At 47.8% G+C, this 21114-nt stretch overlaps 1 protein-coding gene across 1 annotated transcript; it reads left to right on the forward strand.

Annotated features, from left to right (window-relative positions):
• The first annotated feature begins 573 nt into the window (after window positions 1-573).
• On the forward strand, window positions 574-20826 carry LOC142896453 (uncharacterized). Its single transcript, XM_076038129.1, has 14 exons — window positions 574-708; window positions 10458-10531; window positions 10777-10862; window positions 10997-11036; window positions 11144-11224; window positions 11926-12033; window positions 12167-12276; window positions 14052-14100; window positions 15852-15972; window positions 16499-16593; window positions 16818-16883; window positions 17087-17186; window positions 17613-17765; window positions 18541-20826. Exons 2-14 carry the CDS (start codon window positions 10466-10468, stop codon window positions 19869-19871), a joined length of 2406 nt encoding a protein of 801 aa, XP_075894244.1. The 5' UTR covers window positions 574-708; window positions 10458-10465; the 3' UTR covers window positions 19872-20826.
• The last annotated feature ends 288 nt before the right edge of the window (window positions 20827-21114 follow it).

The raw sequence follows: 21114 nt of genomic DNA on the forward strand, positions 1-21114 counted from the left end.
TCCCGGGAGCCAAACCGGAAAACGGGTCGATCCACATCCACTCGCGGTGTTGGCGGCGATTTAGAACGTGTTTTGGTAGAGATTTTGGGCGTTAGAAAAATGCAAATAAATAAATAAATGGGATAAACTGACATGTATAAATACATATACATATGTATTGACATTTTTGATATAATCAAGATTAGCTATTCATTGCAGTCCATCATTTGGTAATAAAAGAATCAAAGTTAATCGAAGCAGCAGCAACAACAACAACAATCTAAAGAGCCAAACAGAGCCATCGGCTCTTCTTTTTTTAGCTGAGTTAAAAGAACCGGTTCTCTGAAAAGACAAGGAATTTCCATTACTACTACGTCGTCATGTCACTGGCTGCCAGACAGCTGCTGCTGCTGTTGTAGCCAGCCAGCTAGTGGCGGCGCGCATGTGTGTGTGTGTGTGTGTGTGTGTGTGTGTGTGTGTGTGTGTGTGTGCGCGCGCGCGCGCGCGCGCGTCTGTGTGTGTGTGACAGCGAGAGCGCGTGTCGCGAGAGAGAGAGGGAGAATCTGTTCAGCGAGGCCAGCAGTAGCAGTCCAGCAGTCCGCAGCCGGGGGACGTGTCTTCGGCACGGTGACAGCGTCTTGGCTCGATGCGGCCAGCGAGAGAATGAGAATAGTGGCTATAGCTTCTACCGGGTGCAACGGAACCGAAGAAGAGAAGTCACTTCAAAAGGTAAGCAGCAGCAGCAGCAGCAGCGGCGGCGGCGACGGAACGCTGCCCCTCACCACCCTCCACCCCAAGAACAGCGTTCTCTCTTCGGCTGCTTTACTGTCTTTCAACGGTGCAACTCGCACCTAGTAGTAGAAGTAGACGCTGTTTCTTTACGTAGAATGTTTGACGTTCATCCGAACTTCCGCCGTCTCCCCTGTTGGTTCAAGGTAGACGTGCCTTCTTGGGGGTGTATTAGAGGCGGTTTGGCGTTATTGTGCTTCCATGTGTGTGCACGTTAACGTGGGGACCGATCTCTCTCCCGTGGCTAGCCGAACGAAGGGACGTGAAGGGGCGCTTCTCAGTGGGAGATTTCACGACTCGTAACCCTCGAGTCGACCGTCCCCTCCACGGGGTGGCGAGGGAGGGTGACCCGCCTCCTCGGCTCGGCCATGGTTTCCTGATAATGTACCCCCAACAAACGGCGTATTTCCTGTTCGCCTCGTATGTTGGCGTGAAAAGCAAATTCTCCGCTTCTCTTAGTAGCTATTGACGTCCGCTTCCTCATTTTTGATTAAGCATGACAGATTAGGTTGAAGTGCTCCGTGTTTTTTTATTCGAGGCAAATGCCCTCCTTGCCCTGGCGCTCTGAAGGGAGGAAGTTCATGTTCTCCTCTGCGACAGTTGTTTAAGTTTTGTTTTGTCCCCTCTCATGCCTTCACAAGGATTCACCCCTCTTCATGTCTGATGCACTACCGTAAAGCACAAGATACTCCAGCGTCCAGAAGTAGGCCAGATACTGGTCTGTGTGATGCCATGCGTGCTCCCTCTCAGGAGGTTAACTGGGCGTCTCGCTGGTTCAGACGTGCGGTGGGGGATGTTCCAGACAGTTTGAGTGAAAGATCTCCTGGAGGATTTAGCTCTCCATCCTCTGACAGATGTCAGCGGGTCATTGTTTGACTGTGGGTTGCCCCCTCACGCCCTCCCCCTCCTCTCACCATTGTGCTCGTGTCTTGTGTTATGGAACATATGAGGATGTTGCCAAAGGTGGTGCATATTGTCGATTGTCATTATTTCCTTGCGTTAAAAAAAAAGTGTGTGTGTGTGTGTGTGTGTGGGGGGGGGGGTTAATAAGGAAATCTCTAATCAGAAAGATGACAGTCTGATGCTGTACCTTTTAGTGTTTAGCAGCAGATGGTTTATGTATTTAAAGAAAGACCAGTTGGCAGTCGTGCTAATTCCACTTTACAAATAGGGCATTCAAATCATCCCACGCTGCAGTTTAAATTGAAGCAGTCTCTTTATACTTACTGTCTACATGTTTTATTTTTGGAACAACTCCAAGGGTTTCAGACTCTTTTGAACAGATATGACCGTCACGATCAGACAGTTGTGATCTGACTGCCCATCTCCAGTTCCACTAACACAAAAGCATGTGAGCTCTTTTTTTTCTTTTCTTAAGTCTTTATATGACATTTAAGCTTTTGATAAACTGCTTGCAGTGACGTGTTGAAATTTGATTTTTCTTTTTACAACCAGTTCTATGATTTCGACTTATCAGAAGCATTTACTTGTTTTTTACAAATGTTTTCAACTTATGGTCATTTGACTCATTTGCTTTTACTACACATTGCTGTCTCGCTACCAAATAAAATGTCCATCTCTGGTTGTTGTAGCACTGCAATCAGCAACCCTAATCAAATTCTGTCATAATAATATTATTCCACAGAAGAGGCTACTAAAGCCTCTTTGTTAGGCTCAATGGAGCCCTTATGCTGGATGTCAAAGGCAAACAAACACACCAGTGTCACAAAATGCCCCAGAAAGTGAAGCCAGTTACTGGATGTAAAGTCTGAAGACCATCTAAGAAAGACCATCGGATAATGTTCATGTCTCTTTCAGATTGAGATTTCCTTCTTTTCAGATATCAAGGCAAAACATTTTGCACACACATCCCCTCTTCTCGACAGGGTCTTCTACCTTACCGGGAAATTTGCAAACGCTCCACCCAGGCCAAATCGTCAGGCTGCTACAGTGCCTCAGCCACACACTCAATAATTACACCTATGTGCTATTTCAAGTTTCCATTAAGCAAACCAGCATGCGGACTGTTTAAAGTAACGCCAAGTGAACTCCCAGAAAAGTCTAGGTCTTGTTTTCATGTTCTGTTTAGCAATAATGTAGTTTTATTCATTTTAATAACCAGTAAATACAGAGAAGTTTGATTAAATCAGTTATTTTTTTGTTTTAAACAAACTATATTAGCAATTTGATGTTCCACTTATATATAAACTGTGACCTACTCAATAATAGCTGCACAAGTCTGTGGGATTATACCCTAAACAGTCCTCAGTGTCCTGGCATTTGTTGAAAGGCTGAAGAGCGCTATCTTGGAATTCCCCTGGTGTGATTGTCTCCAGTTAGTTCCTTTTTTAGATGCCACATCAAATTTGTTTTTAGTTCAAAATACAAAAACCCCTGTGCTGAAATTACAGAACATCTTAAGCACGTAGCGTAGTCTGCGTGGTGAGTTGAGACCCGCTGACTTGGTTCGTGGTTGGGCCTAATGCATTTGGTTGAATACTTGTCTTCCCTTTTGAATTATTTAATCCGTATAGAAAGGCTAAACCAAGTGGTGACATGGTTTGCGTTGTTTTGTGTAACAGAGTGCAACACAATATAGAGGGTTATTGTCTTTACCGTAGATGATAAACAGACAAAATATATTTTGGCTATTAACAAAGGTTCTCAAAGTCATTGTTTCTATTTGCTTTGCCTTTAGTATTGTGACCCCCCACTTTGCTCTGAAGAGGACCCATTTTTGTTGAATTCAGCTTTCTCAGCGTGGTCTTGTGGTTTCATGTTTATGAATACTGTTCCCTTGACATTCCTGTCCTCCTCATACCACCACTTAAAAAAGTACTGCCACTCTGGGAAACAAGGCCCCGTTGGCAGGCCTGCGACTCCAGTATCTGAGGTCTTCTGTGGACATTGTTATATTTAGACACCCCGTCCCCTTAGGTAAAGGGGAGGCAACAGTCAGGACCAGGGGAGGGTTCCCATGCTGGCTGAGAAGTAGAGTGAGCTCGGTGCTCGAGAGCCCCCTTGTACAGCTTTTCAATTTGTTACTTCCTATGTTAGGATTTCAAAGGTTACTTGGGAATGACAATAGCCAAAACTGTCTCATGTGTCTAGCTGTGGGGATAAATGATAAGCCAAAGTGACAGTGGTGCTGCTGTGCAGAGACGGCCCAGACAAAGTACCCCAGGGACAAGAAGCTATTCTGATCTTCCCCCTGTTCTCTCCATGTTTTGGCCCTGGGTCACAGAGTCTCTGTGTCGCCGTTATTTTCCATGCAACACAAACACTACAGCTACACAAAAGAATCAGAGAGGCTCAGACTCGGACAGCATTAAAGACAAGGAAACTGTTGTTGACACGCTGATACCGATCGTCAAGCTTTGAAGGCGGCTCTCCCTTTTTGGCCTAATTTGGTTTCAGCCCTTTGCTGGTCTTCATTTCCCAGTTGGTGGCCTATGTGATCTTTACAACTTAGTTTAAGATACATTGAGTTAGCGTACTATTTATAGTGAATTCCTCTGAGTCAGTATCCATCACAAACAAGTCCCGTGGACCCGCTGTGGACAGGGAACAATTGGCCATTGTCTATGTACCATTACACCTGCATTATGTATCTTAGGTAGCACGTGTCTTTTCCATTTTTTACACTTGACACCGTCCGTTTGTTGTTGTGTACTACATGAGTGATGATTGTATTTGGCCTACCTGGATGTGACAGAATTGGACCACAATGAATTTGGCTTTTCAGATCTTTCTAGTTTTGAGCAGCTCTGTCGTTTCTCCAAAGTCGAGTCTGCGCTTGTCATCTTTCAAGATACTTTTAGACATCAGCCTATTTATGTTTCCTTTGTGAAGAGCTGCGTTTCACTTTAAATCCCTAAGGTTGCCTCCATTATGCAACTCGACTTTGCATTTGAGGGCTAAATCCAAATTGTGTTGAGAAACAAAATAGAGATTGATGTCCGGAATTTCACGCAGTTACAACCTGAACGGGGTCAACTCGAAGTCACAAACTACAACCAACATCTTCCTTTTGTATATTGCTTTTTGACCGACCAGACCATTTTTTCCATTGGCTCACACATGGGGGGAAAGAAGGAGACTACACTTTCTCTCATGTTCCCTTCTTCTTTTTCTGTGCGTGTACTATTTCCCTGCATAATCCTTGGACAGACGTGCTTAAATGGGAATACTGGGTGTCTGCTACCCATTAAAGGCACTGAGGACTACAGTGTTCCTAATGTGGGAGTTACACACATGTGGACATTTGTTTGTCCCCCTCATTGTCTTTAGCAGAAAAATGTGCTTTTTTCACTGGAAGAGCGGCTAGAATTCTAGTAAGTACTCAAGATCTTACACATGTAGGCATGGTTTCTCACCACAGTTTGGCTCATGGGAGTGGGGTTGCTGCTTGTTTGACTGCCCATCAGTCGTTCAGCAGAGATGACTTGCTCTGCCATGACTCAGACATTTGATTCTTTTGCCCTTTTTGTTAAAGGCCAAAGCAAGAGCATCTTAGCATGTGCCGCGCCAGATGATAGCTCATCATACGCGCGCGTGATCAACTGCACGAGATTTACGACGCAGCGGTCGCTGCATTAAGGGGGGGCCGTGCTTGGTGAGGTCAGCCCAGTCGGGAGCGTGTACGACGCGAGGCAGTCTGATCTCCGAGCCAGATCGCCCTTTGGCTGACCACGCAGCGTTCAGTAATCAGTGCGTGGTAAAAAAAAAAAGGAGGGGAGCATCTGTCGCTCTCTGCCTGGTCACGACATCAGCGCGGTTGGGGAGATGGTTTGTGCGCCGACCACAAAAAAGAGAAAAAAAGATATTTGATGACAGATTGGATCCCATAGGATGACAGATCTACTCCTGGTCGGTTCAGTGTAGCAGCAACTTCGAGCCCTTTGGTGTATTACTGCTGCACGTTTGATTTCAGCACAGTAACACTTATTATGAATGCACAGTGTTGATAATGGCTTCCCAGACACACCTAGAACATCATCACAGAAGATCTCCTTTCTTGTCGATCTGAGGCTCTTCCATTTTAGTCGGCATCGAAAAGATTTTGTCCAACCGCATGTTTTCACTTTGTCTTTGCAATAATCCCTCGCCTTCAATCTGACTCCAACTCAGATTAAAATTGTTTACAAACCCACGGAGAATGATTATGGATCAGTCGAATGTCAAAATGTAAGAGAAAGGGAAATTGTACTTTTATCATTAGTTAGTTAAAAAAATAAAAAATAAAAAATAAATAAATATATATATATATATTTATATATATATATATATATATATATTAATTCTAGTTTTGATTAAATTGCTTTTCATGGTGTCTGAGGCTCTCAAATAAAATATGGAGCAATTTCTTTTATACGTATTTAAGTGAAGGCAAGCAGAAGTAGCCTTTTTGAATTCCCATTCCGGTTTGAGGAGCAACTCAGGGTGTTGTTAATCCACCACACCTTCAGGCCACGTGTGTTCATTGCTTGACTGAACACTGTGTGAACACAGCGGGTTTGGAGCTGTGGAATTTCGCTGATGAATTTGCTCAGGAAGGTTCGATAGATTGTGTTTGTTTGGAGCCGCAGTACGGCATGAAGTCAAGAATGCTGTGTGTACTGTCTGTGGTGGCCACGGTATGCTGAGGACTTATTTACACATGTTCAAATTTAGTGCGCTATTTCACAACAGGAAATGATTTCACCCATTGCCTCAGACACAAGTGTTATATCCCTTTTGAAATAGTCATGCAGGTTCTTGTTAGTTCTTTCACTGTACATACAGTTTCATATTTTTGGTCCGCTGCGTAACCACCGCCTCCATCTACCGCTCACTCTCCGCCGCCGCTGTTCCACTCTGCCCCCGAGTTTCTCAAGCATTTCGACAGGATTTGTGTTTTCTTCCTCTGAAACATGGAACGGCACGCCGCGGCCTCGCCGCTCCCCGTTGGCGGGGCGGTGGACGGTGTGTGGGGCTTGCGTGACGTCTCTCCCACCATTTGACCTTCTGTGCCTCTTACTCATTGTTTTCCTGCAGCCTCCATCTGTTTGACACCCCGTAGCTCCACCACATCTAGCCACCCTTCCAGCCACTGCTGCTCGGTGCACAACTGCTCTGAGTCTTTGAACCAACAGCAAGAGGTAGTTCTTTTTGGACGGGCTTTTAAAGAGGCTGTTGTGGGTGACTCATGGCCTAGTCACCACTGGTGTAATGCGCGTGTAATGCGAATTGACCACCTTGCGGCTCTCTCCCCGTGCCCTTTCTGCTGACTTCAAACACCAGGCGTGGATAATTTGAGGTGCCGTCAGTAAAAGGATTTCTGTGTTGGTCAGAGGATGTCGTCACACTATTTACTCTTCCCACCAAATTTGTTGTCAAAGGAGTGGTGCTTTCCTTTTCTCCCCCTCCTCCTCACCACAATGCCATCAGCAGTTTGGACTCACCGAACCGGGCGTAAGGGGCACAACCGGCCTGTTTACGCGAGAGGGATCCAGCTGGGGATTTTAAAAATGGGTTTAAAATGTTGCCATTCGTTTTAGACCGAGCCCGTCAGTTAAGGTCACTCCTGAAGGTCCCACATTTATCCCTCTGTAAGATGTTTACAGCCACCTGCAAACTCTTTTGCCTCCGTCTTCCTGCTAAAACTGAGGATTTGTTTTGTCTTATACACATTGAAAAGGGGAAGAAAATAAGGTAGCAGTGAGGAAGAAGCGCTTGTAAATACTAGTCGGCCCTGTTTTCCTGATAATATGAGGTCCAGTGTGGCCAGGTTGCAGCCCGGCTCACAGCACCAGCGCACAGACTTGCTTGCTCAGCTGTTTAGAAAAAAAAAATGCTGAACGCAGAAAAACTGAAATAGACCGACTTGAGATGGATGAGAGCAGGGAAAGTGGAAAACGGAAAGAGCAGAGCAGCAGATGCCATTTGTTCAGTGGTCTAGTTTCACTTGTCACCTGGTTGGGAAGAATCTCAGCTGTTGTTTTTAATGGGGTGTGGGGGCACAGGATGTCTGCACTGTTGGTATTGATGGGGATTTAAAATGATGGAAAAAAGCATAAAGCAACACCAGACACGTTTCTTTTAGGGGAAGATCAAGACCAGACCTGGTGATACTATGGGAATTAAACACATAAAGACAAATATATTTTCAATTCAATCCTCAACTTACTTGATTATATATTATATTATGATAGTACTGTAGTTACGCCTGGTGTTTTTACTAAAAATTAGAAGTGCTTTAAAAGATTATTTTTTTTAACCCGTATGACAATTTATTACTGTACCATGAGGTTAGTTGTGTTATCCAAGCAACTAGTAGAATGGACTGTATCACTATTAAATGAATGCTTCACTTGTTGTTTATGCGACTAGTTTATATTTTTAAGGTTTACAAAAAAACTAAAATCACTTAAACTCTTCCCACCTTCTGTTGAAACCAATTTTTCATCTATTTTTGTGTGCAGGGTTAAGAATGTAACACGACAGATGGAATGTGAAGGTTTTTCCAAACATTCGGTTGGCATCCAAAAGGCTCCGGCTTTTTATAATTTGGCAACTGCCATTTGGCTTCGGACAAAGAGCGTTCAGGACTGCGCGGTGGGAGAGTGAAAGGCTCTTTGTGTGCGGTTGGCAGGTGCCCTCACACCTGTTGCTGCCATACACACTGTGCAGAGGCACTCAGCTGACGCCCCCCCCCAGTAAAAGTCCTCCTCAGGGGCCAGGACTCGAATCACATCCTTGTGTAGTTTGTAGATGTTGTGTAAAATCCCTCAGCTCACCTTCATATAAACATCTTGGTTCTCTGATTCAAACAAGTAATCAATCAAGGATGTTATCAGCGCCACCTGTTCTCAAATCAAGACAATCAGGTGCTCCACTTTCGATGCCAACGGCTGACAGATGGTTTTCCTCCCATGTCGGTTTTTCTCCCATCATCTTTTACACTTGTCGGACATAGCTGACATACTCCTTATTTTTTGAAAGATCCAGCTAAGATGCTGACCTGGCAAGCGAAAGGCATGGCTCTCCTCCTGCGGCTGATTATTTTGCCCCGACAACTGCTTAACAGCTGAGCCTGCTGGCAGAGCACGCCAGCCGCGCCTGAGGAGGGCTGCGAGTAGGCTTAAAGGACCGGGCCAGGGTCACGCTCTGGGTGAGGAGCAGCGGAGGGCAGGGGAGGAGGGCTTGAGGCTCCAGCAGCAGTGCAGCTCAGTCTCGCCAGTGCTTCTGGTCCTGCAGCCGACCTGTCTCTGTTCTCACTGTCTGGGTGTGGGCTGTTTGCACAGCGCGGTTGTTGGCGCACAGGAAGAAGACTCTGTGAAGACACACGTGCACAAGAGACAAATTGCCTCATGATCTTCTTCTCTGCGCGCACGTCATGCGTGGCACTCATGAACCTCTGGTTTTACCGTCTGCTGGCAGGAGGAGTGGAAATGCAAACGAGTCATGACATTCACGTCTGCGTTTCAGCGATCAGGCACACAAATCGCTTTTAGGCTCTTTTGAAACGCAGTGAAATAACTGCATGTATTTCCTCAGATAATGAGGCTGAACATTGGTTTGATAGTTTAGCCTGAACAGTTTTAGTTGTTTGTTTTTCTTTTCCAATTAAAAAATGATGAGTTTTAAAAATGTGCTTGCTCTGCTCTAATTCTGGCTGTTCTCTTCTTTTACATTATATAACATAATTCCGTTACATCACTTCAAACATGTATTTTCTCTACTCCCCGCTCTCTCTTATCCACGCAAGTACTATATTATACAACATTGTTGTGCTGTTGTTTAGCTGGTAACGTGATCAACTATTGTCGTGTTGATTCAACACTACCAAACGCTGTGAAAGGCGGTGAAAAGCTTCATGGCGACCACAGTTTGTCAGAGTTCAGGCTAAATGAACAGGAAGCCACTGATGCCCTCAGCGGTGAACTTCTGTACACTGACTGTGGCTCCTCCAAACGCTGCAGTTTGCGGCATGCAAGCTGTCCTGCAAATACCTCCTGCTCAGGGGTGTGTTTCTATATGTGAAAGTAGCATATAGCACCAGCACAGCGCTACCTAACTCGCCATTGTTTATTAGCACAACCCCCCCCTCTCTCATCGCAAGAATGTCCGCGTTTAAGAGGAACTTGCGGCGGAAAGAGTAGGTCAAGGTTGGGCTGCGGCGGGCATGAATTCAGTTTGCCAGTAGTGATACATGAGAAACATGTCCAGAATAACTCCAGCCGTATCTCAGAACAAGCACCACTTAGAAATGAGGAGTGAGGTGTTTTCCTCTGGCGGTCAAAACAATGAGGTGTGCAGATGTAGCACGCAGAAATAGAAGGAGCGCTTTGACTCCCTGCAGGCGTCATGGAGGCACTGCGCACCACCAGAATTCATACGCTGTCGTGGCCTCGCTCTCATGTGCTCGGTCAGCTTTACATTAATGCCATTATGATGAGATGTACGTATCATATACATCACTGTATGTCCACTCATACAGGGTTACTCTGCTTTACATTTGATCTTTTCTCTGCATTGTGTCTCTCCAAACGGCAATAAACACCCACATGTTCTTTATTTATTTATTTATTTTTTATTTAAACTTTATTTTACCAGGAAATTCCCATTGAGATTAAAAACCTCGAGAAATGAAATGTTTGTTCATGTTGATGGGGCGCTTACTAAACTTGAAACATTTGACTCCATAGATTTGGACATGAAGAAGGACATAGACACATTGATAGCAGAAGAACGTGCTGAAATCATCGCCAAATATGAGCGGGTAAGACAGAGGACTGTTGCACAATCAACATTCATGTTTATTGGTGTATGTGTACGATCAGGCCTGTGGTTGCACTAAGAATCAGCATCCACTGTCTGTCTTGCATGTAAAAGACACGTTGGAGACCGCATCTGCTAGGAATACAAACACAGTGTTGAAATGAGAAACGAGACAGCGCGCACTTGCCGTGCTTTTATTGAATTATTGTGGATAGTCATTTTAATGTGACGCTGTGTTTGCCACAGGGCCGGCAGGATGGGGTGAACATTGACCCATGGGAGGATGCAGACTACAACATCTACAAGGTTACTGACCGCTTTGGCTTTCTGCAGTAAGTTCCCTTTGGTGGTTTGAATTCTCCTTCATAGTGTGCTCGCCTCTTTGTCACTCTGAAACCTCCTGCCTGCCGGTGACGTACAGAGCCGACACTGACGGCGCTCGCGCGTCTCTTCTTTCTCTCACCAGTGAGCAAGAGCTGCCGACTCCCAGTGCAGTTGAAGAAAAGGTGCTGCAACGTTGACATTGCTGACTTTGGATAATGACCTGCTATGTCTGCCGTTCGGCGCGTTTTTGAACCAAAATGCACGATTTGTCTTGATTGTCGCCCAACAGCAAAAGCATCAGGAGATTGAGCGAGTGGAGAAATGGCTGAAGATGGTGAAGAAATGGGACAAGTACAGGAACAGTGAGAAGGCGAGTCCATCACTCTGATGCATGGCCGCTGTTTGTCCCTCTGTGACGTCGCAGACTGTGTGCGCCAATCCAGCGTGTGCGCCATAGGTTTGCATGTCACTTTGCATGTGTATCGACACGTAGAGTTTGTGTTGTTCTTCCTGCTCCTTGGATCAGGCGGTTTGTTTTTGTTTTTTAAAGCGCTCTATGACAAAATGATACTTTTACTATGCAACTATTGAAGGTGTCTTGACGAGTGGCTTTGAATCAGATGGCCTGTGTCAAATAATCTAGTAGCATTCCTCACTCCCCATGTATTTAGCGTGTTTTGTCACCTGTATGTACAAATTCATTAACACTGCAGGTGAACTGCGAGCGCTGTTCTGCCCCTTTAACAGATGCAACCGCCATTGCGCCCCCCTCAGTTTGCACGTGCAACGATGTCTGAATGCATTTTTGCACGCGCAAGCCTTCAGAGAATCAACGTCTATTAACAATAAATAATTTCCCTTCAACTTTTAAGCCTCCCCATATTTCCTCCTCTCAGCAGTGTAGACAGTTAAAGCAGCGTGCGCGCGATCGTCACTGAATAGCCCTAACGAGGCTACATCCCATAAAGCCGCTGACTTTACGGCTGACCCTCTCCCTCTTCCCTCTGGTTAAAGACCGTCCTATTATGTGGAGAGTGTCGGGTCATAAGTCTTTGTCACATGTCCCTTTAGTTGGTGAAGCGTGTGTACAAGGGCATCCCGCTCGGGCTGAGGGGCCAGGCCTGGGCCTTGCTGCTGGACATCGAGAGAGTTAAACAAGAAAACCAGGGCAAATATGAGGTATTTATGCTGAACGTTTTATTTAGAAAAACATGTTTTATTGGGATCTTAAAATCTAAAAATGACAAGTTCATTTTGCACAGGTGACCCAGATATCTTTTTATTTATTTTTTTTATTTTTACTGTCTTCCAGAAAATGAAGAAACAGGCTCGTTACTTCTCCACTGAGATCAAACAGATTGACCTGGACGTCAACAGAACCTTCAGGAACCACATCATGTTCATGGACCGCTTTGGAGTCAAGTCAGTGAGCCCTCACAAAGTGCCGTTGCACAGCCGCCCTTATATCGTTTACACATCTGTATTTTTCACCGCGGACAGCAGTGGCGCGCGTCACATGATTCACTATGTGAAAAGATCTCCAGGAAGCAGCACATTTAGACCTCAGTCTCCAGCCAAAACTGCTCCAGCACACATTTTGTGAAAAGTGGTTCAAGCAATAAACAGGACAGCGTGGACTGTTCTCATTTAATGGACGTTTACCATTCGCGTAGAGACACTTTATAGTAAAGAAAAATCGTCCAAAGATTTTTGTCCAACATGAGACCTTTGATTTAACTGGTGTGGTGATGTACGTATCCCTCCTTTAAACTATCACAGGGCCTAGTGAAGAGCCACATCTGAAACATTAAAGGAGAAACCCTGCTCCCCATTGGAGTAGCTATCCAAGCAAACAGGCTGATGATTATCACATGATTACTTCCATGAACTTTAGCTTGCATAACTCAGTTGAGGCAACTTTCATAACTAATGTCTTCCACCTCCCACATTCACGTCACCCGAGTTCTTGTTTTTGTTGCCTTTGTCATATCACATGTACAGGTTCTCCCTTGCGTTAGCCTCTAACAGGGTGTGACCTCTGGTTTAAGCCTTCAAGCAGATCACACACACACACACACACACACACACACACACACACACACACACACACACACACACGTACACATACACATACACAGGCAGAAAAAACAAAACCAAACAGTGGTTTCCTCTTCACTGTGTTATATTAGTCTTCCTGTCAGTGCTCAAAGCCCCACAGGAAATGGCACTGACTCAGAAATGCGCGCTGACATTGAGTGTTCATCTAAAGCACATAGGTGTACTGCCAGTGCATTCGTAAATTCAATAAACACGGCCCCGAGGAATGTTAGGCTCCGCCGAGTTAAAAAGCCGCGGTTGGTTGTCGACACCCGAGCGCCTCTTCAGCGCTCACCTCTCGCTCTTTGAACCAAACTTCCTCCTCAGCTCAGAACCGCCGGGTCTGAACAGACCAAAACACCGCTCCATCCTGCTTGCCTGCCCACTATTTCCCTACAAGTCAACAGCTGTCTCGCTCGCACAGAAAACACCGTCAGCTATTTAAAGGCCCTTTCCTGCCTCTGTCGCTGCACATCAGACGCTGCATTCACCGTGAAGACCTGGAGGCCAGACGTCCTCCCCGCAGTCACACTTTGTTTTTTTTATTTCTTTTTTTAATAAGTCTCTCATTCACACACACATGCATTGCTTGCGTTCACTGTGTGAAACGGTGGTGTAAAGCAGCCACGTGGTGCTAAAAGTCTGCCGTGGCGGGAACGAGATCAAAGCTTTTTGTGCGGATGAAGAACAGATTTGCTGAAAAGGCCTCGACTCTTTTAATGTTTCCCGAATGAAAACTGCGCCACCGGAGCTTTAATCGATCCCAGCGCTCCTTGGGCACATGCCTTCTGTTAGACCCTCACAGCGTCGTTGCTTCGGCGAGGCGTCTTATTGCAGAGACCGGCAGAAACACACATTTGTGCAGATTCTGAAGAGACATTTCGACGGGGGGGGTTTGTTGTCCGCAGCTGATTTGTGTCTGTCCGCCAACTGATGGCCTCATTATGAGGATGATGTGGCCGGACAAACCCCATCAGTCGCGTAGGGGAATTCACATTATTAGAGTGCACGCTGCTCTGAGACTCCCAGCTTGCTTCATCAGCCGTTTCCGAGGATCCACATCCTTAATTCAATCTCTGCTTTCTTTGTTCCCTCTGCAGACAGCAGGCGCTGTTCCACGTCCTGGCAGCGTACTCCGTCTATAACACGGTGAGTTTTGGCCTGTGTGCGACTGGAGATCGGTGTGTGTGTTGCATTGCATAACGCAAAGTAATCAGGGACCAGAGCAGAGGAACGGGATCCGGCGAATATGCCTGGTCATACTCTGCATGTGAACCACAGCTGCTCTTGACCTTGTTTCCATCCTTTGAAATGTTTAATGCATGAATGTGACTGACTTTACAGGAGCACAAGTGAGCGGTTGTAAGAACCTCGACCCATTAGATTCAGCCATGTTCCATTTAACTTTGAAGAGAACTTCGGGGAAAAATACGCAACAAAATAAGTGACACGATGAAAAAAACATTTTTTTTTTTACGTTGCACACACATTCTTTATATTAAGCAGCGACAGCCTGTTCTTCATTCTTTCTCTGCTTTGTATTTTAGAGGGAGTCATTCAGGTTGGGGTTTGTTTTCAAATTTTGCCAACCGTCCTCACATCTTGTGTAAAAATGCTCTCACTCCATCAGCTCGGCCTCTATTTCACCCAGACAAGCTCAGCGCGATTGCCTTGTGACTCTCTGACAGGCCATTTAAACAAAAATAATTACACATTCCAAAACATTCTCAGTGACCGAGGTGTAGGAATCCATTCCGTCCTCACTACCTGTCCAGCCTCCACCGGCTGTTTCTTCTCAATCCTCCAAGTCATTGTTCCACGGTGGATCTGGATTAAATCTCCTCTGTGCTCTGTCGGCCAGCGCTGATCTCTTTATGTGTATTGAGCTTTCGCTTTTGAGTCATATTTCCCCAAATTGTTTTTTGGACGGCCCAGAAAAGTGTGAAAAATAGGCAGTTTGAGGTCTTGTTGAAACGGGTTTCATCCTTTCACTAAAATTAGAGCAGAGCCTGGTTTTGACCACCTGCTCAGTTTGACCCACGTCTCAAAATATTTTCTCCAATAGGTGTTTTTGATCTGGGTTATAATATGTCCTTGTAAATGTATTTCATATGTCGTCGCCTGTATTATTAGAGCATAATAGCGGTCAGAATAATGGAAGCACTAACAAGCCTAAAGCGTCACTTCTAAAAGGTGTCTCTTTGTGTGATGGGCTTCCATGTTCCTGTGCGACAGAGCTGTGGGAGCTGGAGGAAGCAGCCGTGTGCCCTTCCCTCCTTCCTGTTCCCCCTCTCTTCTCACTCACTGCTCCGGAGAAACTGGGTCAGTGGGCGAGGGGGAGAGAGAGGACGGGAGGAAAGGGGGTGGAAGCGCGTTCGTCCGTTTGCCGACGCGACGGTCGAGAAGAATGCGAAGAATGCGTATTTTAACCTCCACGTTAACCTTCGTCATGTTGACTGCGCTTCCTTGAATGGGCACTGCGGCCTGGAGAGCGTCGCTGGCTGAGCAATGCATCCGCCTTAATATGGGCAAATAACAAAGTGTGAGTCAGGGTTTGTGTGTCTGCTCGCCAAGGTGGGTGCACTTACTGTAAAGCATTAAAATCATTACATCATCATCCAATCCGACATCGCTGGGAACGCATGCCGGGTCACTGTAGGAGTCTATGTTGAGGGCTTGAGAAAAGCATGAATGTGTGCACAGATGTTGTGTAGCTCCCCGCTACACACCCACAGTCTGGCCTCAGACCGCAGCAGACACTCAGGTGCTTCTGGCCGCGCCAGCGCGTTTCTGCACGTGGGCGTGCGCACTTGCGATCTGCTGAATTATGAATATTCCCATTGGTTTGCCCCATTCTCTTGACTCCAACCTGCCTTTACCCCTGGTGTCCCCCCCCCCAGGAGGTGAGCTACTGCCAGGGGATGAGTCAGATCGCCGCTATTCTGCTCATGTACCTGAACGAAGAAGACGCCTTCTGGGCTCTGTCCCAGCTCCTCACCAACAGCAAGCACGCCATGCACGGTGAGAGTGGTGGGAGGGGCGGGGGAGGTAGAGGGGGAGTGAGGACAGGCGCACAAGAAGAATTCTACAGATATATAAATGTTTTGACACGACTAGTTGAGTTTGCACTGAAGTGTTTTTTTTTTGTAGTAACTGTCTGGGATTTATAAATGTTTCTAAATGATTGATGTGTAAAGAGACGGAAGATTTTCTGCAGAAATGGGAGAATTGAATACTTGAATTGATTTTCAGGTCCTGCAGAGAGAGAGAGAGAGAGAGAGAGAGAGAGAGAGAGAGAGAGAGAGAGAGAGAGAGAGAGAGAGAGAGAGAGAGAGAGAGAGAGAGAGAGAGAGAGAGAGAGAGAGAGAGAGAGAGAGAGAGAGAGAGAGAGAGAGAGAGACAGAGAGACAGAGAGACAGAGAGACAGAGAGCTTATTGCAGAAAAAAAAAAACTGTTGGAAAACCAGCGTTTTTTCAGATGCCCAGATTACATCAATGCTTTTACGGATACTTTTATTTTCTGATTTATCATTTCACTCTACTTTAGGGTTCTTCATTCCGGGATTTCCCAAGCTGCAGCGTTTCCAGGCCCACCATGAGCTCATCCTCTCCAAGTTGTTGCCGAAATTGAAGAAACACCTTGTAAGAACATCAATCTGTAGAAAGACGAAGCGGCCGCAGTCTTTTTATTGCAGGCATTTTCTTTTTTTTAAACTGTATTTTCCTAATCTTTCTGCAAGTCTGAGAGTCAGGACTGTAAGATTTGTAATTGTAACTGAAAGTCTGAATTATCCTGGGGGAAATGAATCAATTTGTGGGGAATTCCCAGTGAATCTGCTCCTGGCTCACTGGCTGCTTCTCCCCAGGACAAGGAGCAGATGACCACGGGGATTTACACCACCAAATGGTTCCTGCAGTGTTTTATCGACCGAGTGAGTATTTGGATTATCTCCACACCATTAGGCCAAAATCACTATCATCATCGTGTAGTTTATATCTACTCTCAGATATGACAACCCATCCACAGGCCTCAGTGCATCGTAATGCTTTTATGTCGTAAAGTCAGCGTCTCTGTTGCCGCTTCTCATTCATTTGATGGGCCGGCCTCTCTGCCGCTGTGTGTCTTACGTAACAGACCCCGTTCACCCTCACCCTGCGCTTATGGGACATCTACATACTGGAGGGAGAGAAGATACTCAACGCCATGGCTTACACCACCTTCAAGTTGCACAAGAGTGAGTAAGAAGCTGCGACTGTGCTCGGCCACGCCGTGCTGACTGAGTCGAACGCAGCCGCAGCCGCAGCCTCAGCCGCTGCCGCTGCCTCTGTCCGATGAGTGCGATGCCGGGAGGATTACGTCGCTCTGCCTCTTGCTCAGCTGCCTCCTCACCAGAACGGCTTACATAATGCAAGTGGCCGGTTGCTGTGGAGAACCAGACAAAGCCGGCGCTCTATTGGACGCTTGCTGGAGTGCGCTCTCGCTGCATTGGCTGACTCCTCGCAGGGCGACTGCCTAAAGAAAAGTTTGCCCTGCATCAAAGTGCATCATCGTGTTTATTAAATCTTCACTCGAGGACGTTTGACGCGTGACTGTGTGGCTCCGCTCGAGCCAGTCTGACGCTGAGTTAACGAGCCTGCGCTTTGTGTCTGTGTCCGTTCAGAGCGCCTGCTGAAGCTTCAGCTGGAGGACCTGAGGGAGTTCCTGCAGGAGCAGCTGGCCGTTTCTTTCTTCCTGCCCGACGACGTGGTGGTGGAGCAGTTGCAGGTCGCCATGTCTGAGCTGCGCAGCAAGAAGCTGCACCAGCCTCCACCAGGTGGCGATGATACGTTTCTCTTCACAGCCCAGTTCCCCGTTTGGTCGAACCTTCTCTTACTAATGTGCAAGGGTTAAGTTGGGGCGACTGGACTTGTTCTTGTGATCTTTCGCATCTCACCCGAAAGAAGAAGAAGACGACGAAGAAGAGGAAGAAGAATGCCTTTATTTATCCCACATTGGGGAAATTTGCATGGTACAACATACAACATATACAGTGCAAAGAGAATAATTTCAGCGAGTGCAAAGAATGAATTAAAAAGAAATAAAATATATATACAAGTTATTTACATATCTAAGAAAAAAAGGAAAAAAAAACAACCCAAAAAACTAAGTGTTTATAAATAAGTGTTTACCGCGTGCAGTTGTACAGCCTGATGGCTGCAGGCAGGAATGACCTGCGGTAGCGCTCCTTCTTTCACTGAGTGTGCAGCAGTCTGGAGCTGAAGGAGCTGAACTGAACTGAACTGAAGAAGCCTTTCAGATGAGAGACGAAAGGTCTCCAAGATAACAAGAACAATTCCAGTCGCCACAACTTAACCCTCATCAAGAGGACCTTGAATGACTGAGAACCTTCACAGACAAACTTACACTTACAAAGTTTGATTCTTTGTTGTTGTTTTTTCAATGTGTAGTGACATCACTGTTGTCGAGCAATCCAAGATCAGCTGACTGAGTGATTTCACAGTGTTTCTAAGAAAAGGGGGCTGTCCTTCAGTGTGTAACTGCTATTTTCCAACAAACTCACTCCCTTCCGTTTCCTGGTGCGTCTCCAGGCAAGTCGGACGAGCTGCCAAAGAAGCCTCTGGGCCAGGAGAGGCCGGTCCTCCTCACGCCTCTGCAGCCCGACTCACCCCTCGAGGTCAAAGTTCATCTGGAGCCCCACGGCGAGCCCGAAGCCGACGCCCAGCACAGCAGTGGCGGCGGCGGCGGCGGCAGCGAGACTCCGGAGCAGCCCGTGGACTCCAGCACGCCGCCTCCTCCTCCTCTGCCTCCGCCCTCGCCAGCCCCAGTCGTCGTGCACGAGACTCCTCCTCCGCCGCATCCTCCTTCTCCGTCGCCATCGCGCTCGCAGCAACCCCCCCCTCTCCCCCCCAAGGCTCAGAAACCGGCCGCGGAGAACACCGTGGATCTGGAGGAGCCGAGGAGCCATCGCAACGGGCCGCAGGCGGAGCAGCTCCACCCGACCGACTGGCCGCCGCCCTACGAGCCGTCGACCTGCGACGCTCCGGCTCTGCCGGCGGAGGAGGTGATGCTGAACCTCCCCGACCTGCCCCCCCCGCCCCTCCTCTACCAGAGCGAGCAGACCCTGCAGACCCTGCAGACCCTGCAGACCTCCAGCGGCCCAGACTCGCCCAGCCTGAGGAGCGACGCTCCGGCCAGGGCGCCGCCCAAGCCGTGCCTCCGACCGACCTCCGCCGCCAGGCCCTCCCCCTTCGCCTCCCCCTCCTCCTCCCCCAGGCCCCCGCCGCTCCCGCAGAAGCCCACCAAGTTCCCGGTGTCCCTCTACGTGCCGGTGGCGGCGGGCGACCGGCGGCCGTCCAACACCTCGCAGTACGACAACCTGTCGGAGGCCGACGAGGACGACCACTTCCTGGAGCGGCTGCTGGCCGCCATGCCCGAGGAGCCCGCCCCTGGCCCCGCCCCCGCCGCCGACCCCCGAGCCTACGACCCCGTCCACTACCCGCTGCCCCCGCCCCCGCACCCCGTCTTCATCCCCCCCTCGCCCTCGCTCTCGCCCTCCCCCGTCGCCCTGCCCAGCCTCCCCCAGGAGCCGGAGCTGGAGGCCGAGAGCGGCTGGCTGAAGGACGCCGTGGTCCCGCCGCCGCCGCCCAACTTCGCCGACAGACTCTCGCCCTTCCAGTGCGCCGGCACCCCGCCCTCGGAGGCCCGCCGGGCCGCCTCCCCCGGCTACTCCAGGCCGTTCCCCCGCGGCGCCCGGGACCGCTGCGCCTTCCCGGCGCCGCTCCTCTACACCGGCTCCCCCCCGGGACACCCGAGGCCGGCGGGACACTCCGCGGTGGGCGTGCCCCTGGTCCGCTCCAGCCCAGACTTTTGCAGGATGCCCCCTGGTGGACAGCAGCTGCCTAAGTCAGTGACGTTCTAAAAGGTTTACAAGCGCCGCGCAACATTTGAAGTGCAGGTCGCCAGCGTGACTCGTCAGGAGCGAAAGGCCAGTAGCTGTCGTGTGTTTTCCAGATTCGTGTCCTGATGTGTGTGAGAGTTGGACGTGTTCCCGCCGACGCGTTCAGACTTTTGTGATACTTGCACGTTTTCTACAAGGATGGCCGACTTTTCTACTGGGTTTGCATTGAAAGTATCTGTGTGAATATTTGTTTAGCGAAATAACGAGTTAACTCGCCTGCTTCTCTTCCTGCGCACCATCGGACGCCCGACAAAAATGGAGAGTCACGAATACCAGCTGCAAAACTCCAACACCTCTCGCCCGTTACAACAAAGTGTCTTAACCAGATCCTCGTGCACTAAGGGTTGCGTCTCGAACACCAAGGGCTCTGTGCGGCCGCAGGGTGACGTCCTCTTTGCGGAGGCTCCCAAACCCGAAAGGTTTTGTACTGTGTTTGTGGTAAACTGTGAGCAGGCTCACACATTGAAACCGTGTTAAACTGTCACACCTGTTATTTCACACAACTGTTTGCTGTCTTTCTTTCTGTAAGGTCAATACTTGGCGATGGCCACTACCGTCAGTGGCACCGAAACAGTTTGCATGTAAACGTTTGAGAGGTTTTACAGGCAGCAGTGGTCAGGAACTCGTGCAGTCTGCCACTGGTGTAAATACGCAAGTCTTTCCACATTAAAAAAACAACAAAGTATTTTTTTTTTTTTTTTACTTTTCCCTGAAGAAGGTAGCAGCAGGTTCTCTGGGTATTTTGCTGCTTTCAGTGTTTCTACATTGCTTACATAAATATATTTATTGGATGCTGTCGATAGAAAAAGAAATTATTTCAGTGTTATCTGTGTTTGTAGCAGCACATCTTCTTTTAAATGTATAAATGTGCGTGCGTATTCGGATTGGAGGATTAAACTTTAGCGTGTTGTCAGCACAGAGTGTAAAAAATCCTTTGCCCAATATTAATGAAGAATAGCCCCATCTGCTGGTGAGAAGAAAGCAGCTTCAAGTCGACGGCTTTTTAAGCAACTTTTTTGGAGGGAGGGACGCCAGCTGTGGGCGTGACCTTTAATTTTTCTATAACCCTGTTAATGAATGTGCACATATGGTTTTGCACTGAGACGCACGCGCCAGACAGACAAATTAAGCTGGACTTAACGTTACAAAGACGGACACTTTATCACTTTTTCTTGCTGGCTGGATGAGGAGAGCAAATGAAGTC

This window comes from Nelusetta ayraudi, unplaced genomic scaffold, assembly GCF_046127955.1.
Source record: "Nelusetta ayraudi isolate G7.1 ecotype Tasmania unplaced genomic scaffold, CSIRO-AGI_Nayr_v1 ptg000053l, whole genome shotgun sequence".
In the NCBI taxonomy this organism is placed as follows: Eukaryota; Metazoa; Chordata; class Actinopteri; order Tetraodontiformes; family Monacanthidae; genus Nelusetta; species Nelusetta ayraudi.